This window comes from Poromitra crassiceps (assembly GCF_964638095.1).
Source record: "Poromitra crassiceps genome assembly, chromosome: 17".
NCBI classification, from domain to species: Eukaryota; Metazoa; Chordata; class Actinopteri; order Beryciformes; family Melamphaidae; genus Poromitra; species Poromitra crassiceps.
In genome coordinates, this window is record NC_139635.1 from 15,263,190 (window position 1) to 15,280,689 (window position 17,500).

Below are 17,500 nucleotides of genomic sequence, written 5' to 3' on the forward strand. Positions count from 1 at the left end.
GCTGCTGCGCTGCGCTCTGCCGGCTGCGCGCTCGTCTTCCAGCCGTGCCTATAGCCATAATCTCCATACCGCCTACCGGAGCACAGCTTTATCAGACCATTAGGTTGGTTGCCTGAGCAAGAGGCCTGAGCAAGAGGCTGTGGACAGTGCGCAGGACACAGGGAGCACTCACAGTTCCTCACTCACCAGACATCACAATGCCATTGTTTTTTCACATTGTCAATATATTTAGATGTGATAATAAAGGCTTCGAGAGCCTGGTTTAGGTACCTTGAAAGTGCTTGAATTTTACTCTTAAACGCTGTACAAACCCTGCTTACAACAGTAGGCTATTGCAGGTGTAAGACTTGTTATAGGGTACAGTAATATCCTCAGTCTAAAGGTCCTTACACATCGGCAGCATTTTTTTCGTGCGATTAATTCGCACGTCAATAGTATTTTCCGAACCTATATCAGTCAATGCAACGGGGCATACCAACGGCGAAGTTTCGCTGAGCGTTATTGCGGCGTTTATTTTTTCGAACCACGGTCGATTTTTCAGAAATTCGCTTCCAACGTATACACATCTGTGGCTGTGATTGACAGGTGGGTCAAAACTCGCATCGCAATTTCGTGGCGTATATTCGCATCGTTCTTGACCTTAAATCCATACTTTTCAATAATTGTCCTTTTATTCAGAAGATTTAATCTGAAATCTAAAATGTTTTGCACTAATGATGTAAACTCTTGCATGTCTGTAAATAATAGCTGTGTAAAATTGCTGTTTGCACTGTTGAACGAAATTTCTTTAATAAGTAGGCTACATGCAAATGTGAAGAGAAATTATATCAAAATGTAATTTGCACTAGTTTATTGTTTTTCTTCCATAGTGCAAAAAACGCTAAAACTGATCAAAACCAAGTTTGTGTATTTGCTTGTATTAATGGGTAAATGGTTGAAGCCGAAGTCAGACATTACAGTTGTCCCCTCCCCTGGATTGTAGGTGGAAATATAACAGTGAAACTATGATCATAACAGTCATTCTTCTACATCCGCTAAGTGTTTTTTAACTCATTGTAAATTATATAATCATGAAATGTAACAATTCATCAGTTTGCTGGCGACCCTTTGGAATGGCCTGAAGGGCCCCTGGTGGTCCGCAGACTCCACTGCATAGATGCCTTGCAGCATGATGTCACATGGTTTGCATTTTGTCATCTTGGGTCCCTGAATTCAAAACAAAACATCACACACTCTAACCTGGCTCCATAGACTCCCATTATAAAGGTTGAAAATAAGTAGGCCCTAAAACTTAAACTGCGATTTGTCAAAAAGTACAGAAGATATCAAAAAGCTGAATTAAAGTGATAAAGTACTAGTTGGTGACCCGTTTAAAGGTTGTAGTACCAAGTATGAAAAGAGTTAGAGCTGAAAGAGAGCATAGACTTAAACAGGGTACTAAAAAGTTCAAGTGTTTTGAATTCGGGACCCAAGATGGCCGACATTCCATGAATGGAGCCCCTGTCTTTCTGCAAGGCATGTATTTAGATATACTTGGATGAAAGACTGGCTTACCTGTCAGTATGACCACACACAGCAGAACAGCCATCACAGCTCCGGTGCTGAGGCCCACGGGCAGGAAGCGGGCCTGGGTGGAGCAGGACAGCAGGGGGCGCCCTGGCTCGCAGGGGCACACGGTGATGGTGAGCGTGGACGTGCTGCTCTGGGCCGGGTAGCCGCTGTCCTCCACCACCACGGGCAGCACGTACACGCCCTGCTGCCCCCGCTGGAAGCCCGCCCGCCGAGCCACGATGCCCGCGGTGTTGTCTGCAAACAGGATACAGAGGAGGAAGTGACACTGGGCATTAGACAACAGTTAGTTCCGGTGCAATCTGGGAACCCAGAGTCTATTTTTATTTGGAAGAATAGACTCTGGGACAGCCCTACCGTTTTTCCCAGCTTCCTGTAGGGGAGAGTGGGGTGAGTTGTGCCACTTTTTACTTGAGGTGTCTTTAAAGTGAGGGCATGACAGTAATGCCTCCAACTACAATATGTAAATATATTTCAGGATGTTGTGCACCACTGGGAACACTCCCTTTGGATCTTAAATAAACTGTTAAAAAAAATATGGCTATTCTTAAAAAAGTGGTCTCTTGGCACAACTTGCCCCCGGTGTGGGGTAAGTTGTGCCTTTGGAGAGAATACGTTGGGGTAAATTGTGCCATTGATTACTGAAATAAAACAGAACATTTTCATCTCATATACTGTAATGCTATATCAAAGCAAGACAAAATAAAGATAACACTAAAGTCCAGTGTACTATAACAGGGTTAAACAAGGCTAAACGGTAGCAACAGTTGACCTACATATTTAACATTTTCAGAAATAAAAATTATGTTCAAAATCAACAAAATCAACTATCACAGAGCCAGGCTACACTTGCCAATACTGCAATATTCTTCAACAAGGTCTATTTAAACATTTAAGAACAAAATGAAATAAAATTTCACTAAATCAACTGCAACTGCACTGGCACAACTTAACCCAGGCCTTTTGGCACAAATCACCCCATCCCCACCATTTTAACAAACTTGTATCATATAGCTGGTTTGGAGCTAACATCATGCTAACAGTATAGCCTCATATTGTAGCTTACTAAAACACTAACACATGTGTGAAATGTTTTCAAGCTTGTCTATAATTGTTCAGACACAACAATCAATAAACCTTGATCATAAAAAATTTACTTTGAGAGGCAAAAAACAGTTTTTTGAACTTAAATGTGGTTAGCTCTTGTGCCATCTGCCTCCCTTCTTTGCAGAGTGAGTAAAATGGATGCCTCTTCAAAAATGTGTGGACACATGACCAATTTCTTCTATGGTTTTCTAGATACAAGGGGTGGCACAACTTCCCCACTGGCACAACTCACCCCACTCTCCCCTACAGCGCGCCTCTCCTGCCACCGTCACTTCCTTTCCCGTGTCCGTGCTCCACTGTTTACAGTCTAAATAGCAACTTGCGCCGCGACTTTACAGTAATTTTCCACTGTTGTTGTAAGACAAGTTGACGTCTTCTATGCAGTGTGTTTATGCGTTCCAAACAAATCCAGGACCAGATATTAAATACCATCAGCATACACCACCTGTAGCCAATCCTACTGCTATAATTGGAGAGCTGTGTGTCTGTGTGTCCTCGGTTCATCGTTTTCATTTCATCTTCTTCTTGGGTTCATTGAGCGCGCACAAAATTATGTTTATCTTAATGTGATGTAGCTCACCTGGTAGCACGCATACCATGAAGGCTCGGCCCTTCGCGCGGTCCTTTGCCGCATGTCATCCCCTCTCTCCCTCCCCACCTTTCCTGTCTGCCTACTGTCCTACTGTCTGCCTACTGTCCTATATAAAGATAAATAAAGGCAAAATGCCCCCCCCCCCCCCCCCAAAATCTATATATATATGATGTGAGGTTCAGTTAGCTTTGCACAGAAACAGCCAGTAGAAATACATTTTACTTGATTAGATTTCAGAGCCTTTAAGTTTTTGAAGTAACCGTAGTTCTACTTGAGTAAGGTGTGTACTTTTCTCTGTCAGCCATAGTCAGCTCTCATAACGTGTTCATGTTTGCAAAATGTTGCCACTGGTGAGAATTGAGCTATACCCTGCTGAAGTATGGCAGCCAGCCATGTCTGTCCCTGCTGAAGTATGGCAGCCAGCCATGTCTGTCCCTGCTGAAGTATGGCAGCCAGCCATGTCTGTGAAAAAGTCTATTTACTGCCCCAAATGACAGCGTTTACATTTTCATATCAGAATAAAATAGGATGTGTAGTTCATATAGAGCAGAATGTTCAAAATGGTACTGTTCTCTCTTCCAGACAGTGTTGAGTTAGGTTAGGTGAGGTTAGGTTAAGTTAAGTTATCTTTTATTTATCCCCATGGGGAAATTCATCCTCTGCATTTGACCCATCCTCTAATAGGAACCTTCCTAGAACTAGGAGCAGTTGGCCGCCCGGGGACCAACTCCAGTTGTTTTTGCCATTGCCTTGACCAGGGGCACTGACAGGAGTCTTAAATTAACCCTAACATACGTGTGTGTGTGTGTGTGTGTGTGTGTGTGTGTGTGTGTGTGTGTGTGTGTGTGTGTGTGTGTGTGTGTGTGTGTGTGTGTGTGTGTGTGTGTGTGTCTGGGGGGGTTAGAACAGATTAACTCTCCCTCAGTTGGACAGATGTGTAGCATGACAAGGTAGACACACACACACACACACACACACACACACACACACACACACACACACACACACACACACACACACACACACACACCAGTTCTCCTTGGTGGCTGCAGGGCTCCACAGTGTCTCACTGGCTGTGTTGGTGCAGAAATCCAACAGTGTTTGTTAGATGGTGAGAAGATGTCAGACGAGGCTTTGTTGAAAGAACAACAGTGTGACTCATACATGGAAATAAGCCTCTGGGCTTGACTGTGTTATGATGCTTTTCTCATGTTCTTCCTCTCTATATGTAGGCCATGCCTCAGCAGAGCTGCTGCACTTTTAACATGAATATCAATAAAAATCATTCATTCATTCATCCAGTGTTGGTTCTTTTGAATCTGGGTGATGGTCAAATGTTAACAACCAACTAAATAAGTTATGATATAAAACTTTTATTTCTATTGATATTCATAATCAACAATGCATTTTCTGACAGGATACAATTGTATACTTTAGAGTTGTGGAGTTTGCTGTTCTTGAAGATGGAAATGAATTTACGAGTTGACAATTCAGTCTGAATCTCAGGCTATACATGAACTAAACCAAAACCCAAACCGTGCGTCTGTTAACACCAGCAGAAACAACCATCCCTGATCCAGACATGCCTCGCTCTCCACTGAAAATGTTGTTTCCTCCCTTCCTCTCTCTCCCTTACTTCCAAAGTCTCGTACGGTGAAGTTCCTGTTGCGAAGCTCCTTGGGGGACTTGAAGAAGAACCTCTGGCCAACAGGAGGAAGGTCTTTGTCCACAGCGCTGACTGTCTGGATCACCTGCACAGGTAGCAAACAGATGGAGAAACACGTTTCATCAGACACATACAGATAGACCCAATAACACACACACACACACACACACACACACACACACACACACACACACACACACACACACACACACACACACATATATACAGTATATATATATATATATATATACAGGTTTGGTGTAAAAAGTTGGGTTAGCAAACATGAATGTACTGTCATCATGCCAAGTCCTGGTGAAGTCCATCAAATAGTTATCTAGCTCGGGTAGTGTGGTAGATTCCCTGTCTACCAACACGAGGATCGCAGGTTCGCACCTCCGTGTTCCGTCCGGCTTGGTCGGGCGTCCATACAGGTACGATTGGCTGGTGTCTGCAGGTGGGAATCCAGAATGAGGGTATGAGTCCTGGTCGCTGCTAGCGCCCCCTCTGGTCGGTCGGGGCGCTTGTTTGGGGCGGAAGGGAACTGGTGGGAATAGCGTGATCCTCCCACGTGCTATGTCCTGCCGAGAACATCAAAACGAACTACCGTAAATTTCGGACTATAAGTTTTTTGGCCCTGCGGCTTATATAACGGTGCGGCTTATCTATGGATTTTATCAGCTAACGGCCGCTCGGGGACCTCCAAAATCTATGGATGTTGGTATGAGGCAGAACGAGAGCAAGACAGACATTACGAGAGCGAGACCCTGATTGGATGATGTTGCAAAAAATGTGCCTCGCGACCTGATTGGAGCACTGTGCCACTACGCTCTCTCAGCCACTACAGTAAAACACCCTCCCTCCTCCCTCGCTCCGGGGGGAAAATGGCAGCGATTGAGCCTGAAAGACAGTCTGAATGAAATTGAATGTAACATTCCCAATTCTATGTATTACATTCTAAAAAACTAACGGCAACATTTTGGAAGGCTAAGCCACACAACTAGCTCGTTGTAATCTAACATCATGCTTCAAAAGATGGAGAACTGGCTGTGTTACGACGATGGCGGCGAGAAGAAGAAGGAAAGAAGGAAATCGAGCAGCAGCACGTAACCTTGGCATCAGGGTGTTGACACAGAGAGCAGACGGCCGAGGTGTGTCCACCGTTCAGATCCGACTGAAGGCCAAAACAGTCGCCACCGAAATGAAAATTGAACATTTTAGAGGTGGACCATCCTGGTGTTTCACATTTATGAGACGAAAGGGACTGTCCGTCAGGGCGCGGACGACTGTGTGTCAGCAACTCCCTCCCGACTACCAGGAGAAAATTACAAACTTCGGCGAATTCACACAAAGAAAGATCAAGGAATATTCCATCGGACCGGAGCAGATCATAAATATGGATGAAGTGCCTTTGACGTTCGACCTGCCTCTCACTAGGACTGTTAACAAGAAAGGTGAATCGTCCATCACGTTGAGAACCACAGGTCACGAGAGAACGAATTTCACTTGTGTTCTTGGCTGCACAGCATCTGGAGTAAAGCTCCCGCCGATGGTGATTTTTAAGCGTCTCACAATGCCAAAAGAAAAGATCCCCAGTAGTCTAGATGGACAAAGGGGTCCACGCGCATAGGGTGGATTTTTTTTCGCAACCTGTTTTTTCTTAATCCTTGAAGTGTCTATTTTAAGATTCTGCCAGGTCCCAGGCTGAAATAATCCCCCATGGGGTTCATTTTTAACTCTTTATGCACCTATATCACAAATCTAAAACCGTAAAACCAAACATAGAAAACATCATAACTTTTAAAGTAAACAACATACAGACACAAATGAGCACACTTTTTCATACAAGTTTGACCCAAGGAATTCAGTAAAGTTGTTATTTTTAAGATTAAAACACATCTTGACTCAATTTCTGGGGGGAAACGGCAAAAAAATGACAAAAAAATCAAGATCGCATCCATATTTCCCTCTTTTTTTTGATTTTTTGGGGGGATTTTTTTTTCGCCACCTGTTTTTTCCTAATCCTTGAAGTGTCTATTTTAAGATTCTGCCAGGTCCCAGGTTGAAATAATCCCCCATGGGGTTCATTTTTAACCCTTTATGCACCTATATCACGAATCCAAACCCGTAAAAGAAAATATAGAAAACATCATAACTTTTAAAGTAAACAACATACAGACACAAATGAGCACACTTTTCCATACAAGTTTGTCCCAAGGAATTCAGTAAAGTGGTTATTTTTAAGATTAAAACACATCTTGACTCCATTTCTGGGGGAAAACAGCAAAAATGACAAAAAAATGAAGATCACATCCATATTTTCCTTTTTGTTTAATTAATCATAAATAAAATAACTAGAACTTGATGAGACATTTGCAAGGAGACGAAGACATCTCTCATGCACTTGCCTTCTCCAAGGCACCACTCCGTGGTTGTGTTGAGCTCTACCTGGTCTACAGTTCAAGCATTACCTTGGCTGAAGCAGTTTCATGTGCTTACAAGCTCGGAACAGCAGACCAACTCCATGATGCAGCCCTCACCCTCCATGCTCTCATCATAAAGGCATTCAAAGAGTCAAATGAACTGCCATGGCCCCCAACTGCACAGGAGCTGAATGCTGTGAAGATGGATGAGCTGCTACCAGCTGATCTTGTAAAATTTCTGAGAGTGGTGCTGACAGGGACACCTGAGCTTGATGGAGAAAAGTGTGAGAAGACTCAGAGGCTGGTCTATTCGATCACACAGGATGTCTGTCGAGCTGCAACCAACAGCAAGTGGAAACTCCCAAAGCACCTCCTCCTCTGTGCCACAGTGCGACACCTCTATCGAAGCAAACAGGTGAGTAATCGGCTAACCTATTGCTTACCCCGTCCCATATATATGGTCGTTGCTTAGGGCCTGTTTTTTATACTGGTATTTGATCATGTTTATATCATTAAAGACATTTGCTCTCTTTGCAGCTCACGGCCATCCTTGCACGCCTCGGACACTCAGAGACATATGACTTCGGTATCGAGCTTGAGACAGCAATGGCCATGGCTTTTGATGAGATGTCCACCTTTCTGACCCCTCACATCATTACTGGTGAAGGAAATGTTGTTTTTCACAGTGAGTGGACAATCTGAACCAAATCACAACCAATGCTCATGGCTCAAATGTTGTTAACAGCACTGGGGGGATAATGATTCAAGAGGTGAAGGAGGGCCATCAGTGCACCAATGAGAGGACCCTTCCTCTCTATGAGAGGTCATCCAAGATCCGGAGACACTGCCAGAGCTAACATTCAAGAGAGCTGGTCCCACATTCCCCAAGGATGCCAAGTTCACCCCTCCTGCTGAAAACCACAGGTCATATGATGCCTAAATGATGGAATACTACATCTATCTCCTCTGCAGACATTTAAGCAGTGAGAGCAAGCAGCAGGTGCCTTCATTTGGTGGCTTTATTTCCACCACAGGGAACATGCCTCTGAGAAAATCAATGCAGTGGTGTATGAGCTGCTCAAGAGGTCCGAGGCAGCAACAGAGGAGGTTGGGCAGCCATACACCATCAACACGTTTGACCTGGGGCTGGTCATGAAGGCCTGTCCGATAGTCTGGAAATATGAGAAGGAATTCAAGAAGCACATCATCATCCCTGGCAAGTTCCACACGGCCATGAATTACATAGGCAAGCTCACTGGCCACAAATGTCGAGGTGCTGGCTACTCAGAAATCCTCATAGAAGCTGGCCTTGCAACCAGTGGTTGCCTGAAAAGTATTCTGAGTGGCAAATCATATGCCAAGGCTCTCTTCAATTTGAAGGTGGTCATGGAGGCACTCGAACGGTTGCTGATCAATGTTTTCCTGGATGAGGAGAATCTAGAGATCCCACACGAGACCCTCACCAATCTGATCCACTGCTGCAGTCGCGAGAACCTTGATGCTGCTCTGAAGGACTTGTCACTACTCAAGGTGATTCATCTATACATGGAGTACCAACAGAAGGTTCACAAGGGCCACCTGGTCAATTCAACTGATTCAGTCATTGTCTTAACATACTAATTTAACATTGCATTAATACTTCAATAATTCCTTAATATACCATTGCAGGTCTTTATGTACAAGGAGCAGAGCAACCTTGCCTTCCAGCTGCTGGTTAAATCCCAGATGCTTGATAAGCCCATCAACATTGAGGAACTCATGCGGTACCCCCTCTCACCTGTCCCTCATGCGCTTGGCTCTCCCGATGGCTTTTTTGCCAAGACAAACAAGGCCACCATCATTCCCTATCTCCTCCAGGACAGAGATGAGGAGGTGACCTACCCGAAGGAGGCACTCTTCATACAGGATGGCAACGCCCTCTTCCACATGAACAATCTCCCCCCAACCTGTGGAGAGATGTGCATGCAGCTCTTGGACTGTATGATTCCGAAGAAGCACTTTGTCTTCTCCACAGACTACTACCAGCCAGACTCCATCAAAGCCCAGGGGAGGCTCAGACGAGGCTTCACCGAGAAATATATCATCGATGGTCCACACACCCGCAAGCCCTGTGACTTCAAGGCCTTCCTAGGGGAATGAGCTAAACAAGAAGCAGCTGTGTGCCCTGCTTCTCAAGGTCTGGGGGACCAGTGAGGCAGCGTCCCGGCTTGAGAAGTGCATGAAAGCAGTGGTGTGTGTTGACGGAAGATCCTATGAGCTAACTACAACAAATGGCAAAGTAAGATGAGAGAGGATAAGGCTAATGGCTATCAGTGCTTGACTTAAGCAGCCACCCCATTACCGACGCTATGAAAAATATTCTGTAGACTATAAGATTGATTATGCTCTGGAACATTTAAAGTAATTCATGAGAAGTAAGTTATATCTGTTACATTATGTTAAACAGCAGTATTACTTTACTTCTTACAGGTCCGGGCTTCTCAGGTCTATGCCCTGCGGTCAAACCAGGAGGAGACAGACAGCCGTGTCGTCCTGAACCTCCACCAGGCTGTCGAGTGGGGGTACAAGTCTGGTGTGGTGAGGACCCCTGATACCGATATCCTGATGATCCTCCTCTACCATGCGAGTAGGATTAACCTCACCATCTACCTTGACCACGGCACTGGTATCCATCGCAGACTAATACATGTGTCTGAGCTGGCTGAGTCGCTGGGCCCTGAGTACTGCAGCACCCTGCTGGGGTACTACGTCTTTTCAGGGGAAGACTGTACCAGCGCTTTCAAAGGCAAAGGAAAGCTGAATCCCCTTAAGAAGCTACAGAAAAATCCTAAATTTCATAAGGCGTTTAGTCAGCTAGGCGAAGACTGGCTTGTGACAGATGAGCTGCAAAAGAATATGGAGTCCTTCACTTGCGTGATGTATGGCAATGCACGGATGACGTCAGTTGATGCTGTGCGGGCCAAGATGCTGAGGAAAATGGTGGGTCCTGATGAAGTCCTCGACAGAAAGTCTAAAGTCGACCTGGAACGCCTGCCTCCTCCCAAGGTCTGTCTGATTCCCCATGTACAGCGGGTCAACTTCAGAGTCGCCTGCTACAAAAGAGCAGACCAACCCATCTTTGAGAGGCCAAACGCCTATGATCAGGGCATAGGCTGGGAGAAGACAGAGGATGAGGGGGTGTTAGAGCCTGTCTGGACAGTTGGACCCATCCTCCCCCCTTCTCTTGTTGAGGTACTGGCTCAGAAAGCAGAGTCAGAAGCACGAAAAGCTCTTTCAAAGGAGACAGATGATGCAAACAATATCTCTGTGGATGAGGAGGATGGGGACTATGAGTGGGACCATGAGGAGGAAGAGATCGAAGAGATTGATGTTGATGATCTCTTTAATGATGGTGATGCTTTCTAAAATATGTTGTTATTTGTATATTACTGTCTAAGATTGGTTTGATGGTGTACAGGTCTCCTTTTTTGTTAAGGTCATGTGGCTTGTGGCAGTGATTTGAATTGTTTTTGCCTATTATTAATAAAGAAAAGACGAAAGTATGGGTGTGATCTTCATTCTTTTGTCATTTTTTTGCTGTTTTCCCCCAGAAATGGAGTCAAGATTTGTTTTAATCTTAGAAATAACCACTTTACTGAATTCCTTGGGTCAAACTTGTATGGAAAAGTGTGCTCATTTGTGTCTGTATGTTGTATACTTTAAAAGTTATGATGTTTTCTATATTTTCTTTTACGGGTTTGGATTCGTGATATAGGTGCATAAAGGGTTAAAAATGAACCCCATGGGGGATTATTTCAACCTGGGACCTGGCAGAATCTTAAAATAGACACTTCAAGGATTAGGAAAAAACAGGTGGCGAAAAAAAATCCTCCCAAAAAATCCAAAAAAAGAGGAAAATATGGATGCGATCTTGATTTTTTTGTCATTCTTTTGCCGTTTCCCCCCAGAAATGGAGTCAAGATGTGTTTTAATCTTAAAAATAACAACTTTACTGAATTCCTTGGGTCAAACTTGTATGAAAAAGTGTGCTCATTTGTGTCTGTATGTTGTTTACTTTAAAAGTTATGATGTTTTCTATGTTTGGTTTTACGGTTTTAGATTCGTGATATAGGTGCATAAAGGGTTAAAAATGAACCCCATGGGGGATTATTTCAGCCTGGGACCTGGCAGAATCTTAAAATAGACACTTCAAGGATTAAGAAAAAACAGGTTGCGAAAAAAAATCCACCCTATGCGCGTGGACCCCTTTGTCCATCTAGACTACAGCGGGATATGCTTGTTTTGTTGAAATGTTAATAAATGGGAGCTTCCCCAAACAGCCATCTCTTTCCCGACAATCCCCTCTGTGCACGAACCCTTACATATGGTAATTAAACATCAAAACACCCGCGGCTTATAGTCCGGTGCGGCTTATATATGTAACAAACAGGCAATTTTGCTGCTGCGGCTTATACTCAGGTGCGCCTTATAGTGCGGAAATTACGGTAATGTATTTTCCCAGATCTTATAGTTGTAGTTGGTTCCCACTCCCAGTGGTCCACTTTAGCAAGATTTGTCTTTAAGCTTTTTGGGTGGTGTTTATTTATTATCTGCTTTAGCTTTTACAGCTTTTTGTACATAGATATGGTAACAATAATGGTTTGTTTTTTAATTGAAAAACATGACATTGTCATGGGGGAGAAGGACAACCCCAATATGTGCACCTGTCTTCCACAAACCTAGGGAAAACGCACTATGGCATTATTGTAAACGTGGCTGATGTTTGACGGGGCAATAGTTGAGTTGTGATGGTGCCGGGGGGGAATTGAGGATTGAAACAATCTGAAGGGGGGAGATTTGAAGGAGTCATAGCCCCGGGGTCCATGGCTACTTGAATCTGGCCTTGTTACCTGTCCCACTTTGGCGTTTTCGCAGACGAAGGTGTCCGATGGGACTGCCAGTTCAGGGGGGAACTCGTTGACATCCAGCACGTTGACTGTCACTGATACTTTGGTGGAGAGCAATGGGTTGTCTGCAAAGTTCCACACAAACTCTCATTATTATACAGTCACTTACTGGACTATTGATCCAAGATACTGATTGTCTACAGTATATCATGAAGACATGGGAAAAGTACACACATTGTTAGTACTTACTTTGTTACTTGTGTAAAGAAAGACTGGTAAAATTAGAAGTACTGATTCAACTTGTTTACTCAAATAAAAGTTAAAAAAAAAAGTACATGCAGGCTCTGAAATGTCATAAAGTATAAAAGTAAAACGTATCTTTACCGGCTGTTTCTGTGCAAAGCTACCTGAACCTCACGTCATATTAATATACTAGGAAGCCTATTACACTTAAAAGATCCCCTCCAAATATGTTTTAAGAACCCAGAAAAAATAGAATAGATATAAACTCCTCCTGAAATAGATATAGATGGATAGGAGAGAGAGAGAGAGAGAGAGAGAGAGAGAGAGAGAGAGACACTGTACAGGCATTTAGCACTTAACTACTTGTGACAAGTGCAAGAATACAATGTAAGAGTCATCATGTAAGACAGAAGTCCCACACTTCTATTTGCCAAACCAAAATAATGCTATGTTTTTTCTCCCTGGTGAATGACTGTTGAAAAGTCATAACCTCCTTCATCCACTAGATGGCGCCAGATACAGTCACAAAGTGTCTTCTGCTGTGTGCATTCTGTACCCTCCTCTCAAGCAATTGGCAGACAACCTTTCCCAATACTTTGGAGCATCTCGACATGTATCTTGATCCAGATATTTGTAAATCTGCTTTTTCTTTCCAATGCATCATTGGGATGGAGTTAGAGGCAACATATTGTTACAGCAGCTATTAAGGAGGGCTGGTAGATGTGTCTCTGCCTCTGCAAGGAGCTTAAGAGGAGCAAATCAGAAGGTGCAGGGACAGTTTGGAAGAGTTAAGCTGCTTGCTCAAATTCACTAAATGTAGTTTCTGCCACAGGAATTATACAGCTGCAGTACTTTGGGGAAGACAGCAGCAGTTGATTAAGATGATTTCTTAGCTATAAATGAGGTGGAAGGCTGGTCTCTATTCAGCATATACAGTAACACAGGGAATAATATCATTCCATCATGTGTCTTTCTTTCTTTCTTTTCTTTCTTTCTTTTGCTAAGTCGAGGACACTACAAGACAACAATGTTCTTGTTGTGAAGTACTTACTGACTTTGATTGCCACGGCAGTGATGTTGTGCAGAGAGGCTGACTCTCTGTCCAGGTATTCATTAGCTGAGAGGGTTCCCTCAACTGTGTCAATGTCAAAGCAGCTGTCAGACTCTTTCTGCCACTCCAATGAATACCTGCAGAGACAAGGCCAGTTCACAAAGTCTACAGAATGAATAGATGGTCACATGTCACACTAAGAAACATTTCCTCCCCTTGGCACTGGGGCACATTATTATATATATATATATATATATATATATATATATATATATATATATATATATATATATATATATATATATATATATATATATATATACTGTATATATAGTGGATGGGAGTAATGGATGGCTGTACCACTAAAGACTAAAGGGAGACTGGATGCAGGATGGGGCACTTCCCATTGGCAGGTGTACCTGACAGCGCTGCTGCTGGCGTCCAGGTCGTGAGCCGTGACAGAGCCGATAATGGTTCCTGGAGGAGTGTCTTCATAGACGTCCAGAGAGTAGGAGGGCTTAGTGAAGACAGGAGCCTCGTCCATGTCCAGGACGCTCACCCTGACCGTGGCCGAGTCCTTGAAGGGCCCCAGGTGGAGGAACCGGGGGTCCAGTTGAGCGTTGGACGCCTCCACCTTGAAGGTGTAAGACCTCTTGGTCTCATAGTCCAACGTCTGGATGTATGGACACAAAAATAAATGAACGGTGTGAGAGATCGAAAGGTATATCACAACACGTTTCCACCTTTTCCACTTTCCACTTAAACATGCTATGTGTGTTCTGTGAGCGAGCTACTGTAACTTGTCCCAATTTTCCCCCCGGGGATCATTAAAGTCTTTCTGATTCTGATTTCTGATTCTGATCTGATATCTACCAAATCATTATGCACAACATCTGCACGACTGACTGCAAGCCATGCTGCATCTTCTTTGCTCTGAACATGAACTGTTCAAACTCTACCATACGTTTCTTCCCACAGGCCATCACTCTGATGATCACTTCACTGATCTTCACTGCATTGATCACTTGAATGAAGCTGATTCTGATTCTTATATTTGTACTCTGCTAGAGCAGTATTGTATGCCGATACATTTCGAGTGCAATGATTCCGTTTCTATGTGTACTCTGTTGAAGCCCCACTTCCTGATTGAGGCTAATTAGATGGTTGTAGCCTACCTTTACAGTACATAAAAAATGGTGCATAGTATTGATTTCTAATAATCACAATGTGATTCCCCCACCCCCCACAGCGCTGGGCCAGTGGCCCAACTGGGGTCATAAGATGGAAAAGTCAGAAGAGTCACTCACTCACTCACTCACTCACTCAGTCATGCACGTTTAATGAGAACACGGAAAAGGGATAGGAAGGTGGTAGAGAATCAGGATTCGAGGGGTGGGTAGGGTTAGTGGCTAGGGGGATATGGGTGGTGTTGGGGTGGGGGGGAGTTGGATGTTGAGGGAAAAGGGGCCAGATAGACACTGATTGATTAGGACATGGAGGATGATCAATGTCTCTCTACAGTAGTTGGGAATGCACAGCGACCCAGGAGACAGCCACTTTGATATGGTAATGTAGCCGCAAACTGCACCAAGACACGTTCATATACAGTACAGTACAGTGGCGGAATGCATAATCGGGCACGTCGGGCAAATGCCCAGTGGCCTGGCCTGGCCTGGCCTGCAAAAAAAAAAAAAAATTGTGCCCGCAGTCAGGCCACTCACTGAACAACAGGCCAGGCGCCGCCTACTGGTTTACTAGTGGTTTTATTACTTTATTCAGGGTTAAAGTGGGTGCATCTCATTGTAAAATTGGACTTGGCCCAAATTGGGCTTCAAATGGCCCAAATTGGGCTTCAAACGGCCCAAATCGGGCTTTAAACGACCCAAATTGGGCTTCAAACGGCCCAAATCTGGCTTCAAACGGCCCAAATTGAGCTTCAAACGGACGCCGGCACGCCGGACGCCGGCACGCGTGTCGGCCCGTATCGGCCTGGCCTGCTTGGTATCTAATGCCCGGCCTGAATTATGATCCCAGTCCGCCCCTGGTACAGTATCAAACTCGATTTGTCTCATGCTGCTGATTCCAGTTCATACAGTATTATCACCCATAAGACTGCATGGATGTTTTGGCTGGCGCCATTAATAATATAAAGTTGACTGTTCCTATTATTGGTGATTTAATTTTAATTAATGTTTCATATACTTCTGGGTGGCTTTTTAAAATTTGAAAATGTAGTGAGGTGACAGTGTACTTTTTTTGTTCACTTGGTTAATGTCAGCTGTGGACACCTTTGTTGTAAGCATTGACTTGGTAAAATAGCATAGAGTCATTAGTGCCATTAGTTCACTTGTTGAAACCAGTGTTAAAAGCTTACATTTCTTTGATGTTGTGTTCATATGCTTGCCATTTCCTTGCACATAACGACAGTAACAAGCTATTTTACAGACCATTTACTTGTGTCTCTCAGCTATAATCTCACATTGTGTCCAGCTGCTTATTCCCCTGAACTCATTAGAGTGACCAAATCCTCTTACACGTGTGGAGGTCATCACCAGAACCAGCCTCACATACTGACACACCATAGACTGGTAGAGACATGAGAGAGGGTAAGACAGAGAGATTGAATGAAAGTCAGGTGCATTTGTGGCCGTGACATAGTGACCTAATGAATCATGGCGTCCTCACAAGGAAAGCTACAACATTGGACGATTTTCAACCCAGCAAGCAAAATTACGTCATGATAACGTTGTGATGACGTCTTTCAGTGACGTCCAGGACGTGGCCAAATCACATGCCGGTTTGGGGATGATTTAGACGTCTACGCGGGGACGTCAAGCTGACGTCGAAATATGACCATTACCATGAATGGGCATGTTCACTTATTCTGCTATGTAGCCTACACAGTGTATATTCAGCAACTTTATACATAAAGCTATAATTATGTCCAGATTAACAATTTATGCTACATTTTCAAAAAATATAATACTGCCGTGAATGGGATTTGAACTCGGGATCTACAACTTACCGGCCGGCTACTCTACGGCTACTCTACCACTATGGTATCTGTTCACAGAAATGTTCTGCTATAAGTTGGAGTAATATAGCCTACCGTTTCAAAACATGGACCCCTTGTTCTTTTTATAACATCCATGGAGTCGGGACAGTTTTAATAAAAACGAAAGCTAATTTAATTCAAACCTTAATCTGGAACTTGTTTTTTATTTAAACCGTTGGCGTCAAGTCTTTGTGGATCGCACATCACAGTGTAACCGTCTACAATCTGTGTAAGCAGAACCCCGAATCACATTAACGCACAATGCTACAGCATGCAACTTCCAACTCAAATGTATAGTTTACGCCTCGCAGTGTATTTTCTTTCTTTCAAAACAATCTGGCAACAAGATATGCAAGTGAGACAATTGCAGGATTCCCCCGCAATTCATCTCCTCGTAGTCCCACCTTCCCGAATAAACAGTTTGTTAATCAGCGCAGTTTGTCCAGTGTCCACATGCAAGTGTTGATCACTCGGATTTTGGATAAAAAATCGCCCAGGCTGAGAAATACGTGATTGATTGCAACCATTTAGTTATCCTCATGGATATTTCAGTGGTGAGTGAAATTAGTTGGATAGTGATAATCTGGGCCAGATCTGACTCGTCATGATATGACTTGAGCTGGCCCCGATTGGGCTCTCTCGATTCGTCCAGGTCCGTCCGTGCTTGCTGGGAAGCGGGTTAAAACAAAATATATTTACAGTATCTCTCTTCCTCTGCCCTGTCCTGTCTTCCTCTCTTCCTCTCCCCTGTTCTGTCTTTCTCTCTTCCTCTCCCCTGTTCTGTCTTTCTCTCTTCCTCTGCAATCTTGGCATGTCATGTTTTGCAGTAAACAAGGCAAACTGTGTGTTTTTTGAATGGAGAGACGGAATATCGCTTAATCTGTTTCCACTACACTTATCGCATTTTCCTT

The 17,500-nt window shown here is 43.9% G+C and overlaps 1 protein-coding gene across 1 annotated transcript in view; it reads right to left on the reverse strand.

Moving 5' to 3' along the window:
- The window catches only part of LOC310792224 (cadherin-12-like), a gene marked incomplete at both ends in the record, with an annotated part of 58,317 nt that overhangs the window by 14,103 nt on the left and 26,714 nt on the right, over positions 1-17,500 (reverse strand). The window contains 5 exons of the mRNA XM_083653953.1: positions 1,555-1,806; positions 4,905-5,019; positions 12,244-12,365; positions 13,535-13,671; positions 13,954-14,207. Of these exons, the coding sequence (XP_083510079.1) occupies positions 1,555-1,806; positions 4,905-5,019; positions 12,244-12,365; positions 13,535-13,671; positions 13,954-14,207 (880 nt within the window). The remainder of the gene's footprint in view (positions 1-1,554; positions 1,807-4,904; positions 5,020-12,243; positions 12,366-13,534; positions 13,672-13,953; positions 14,208-17,500) is intronic.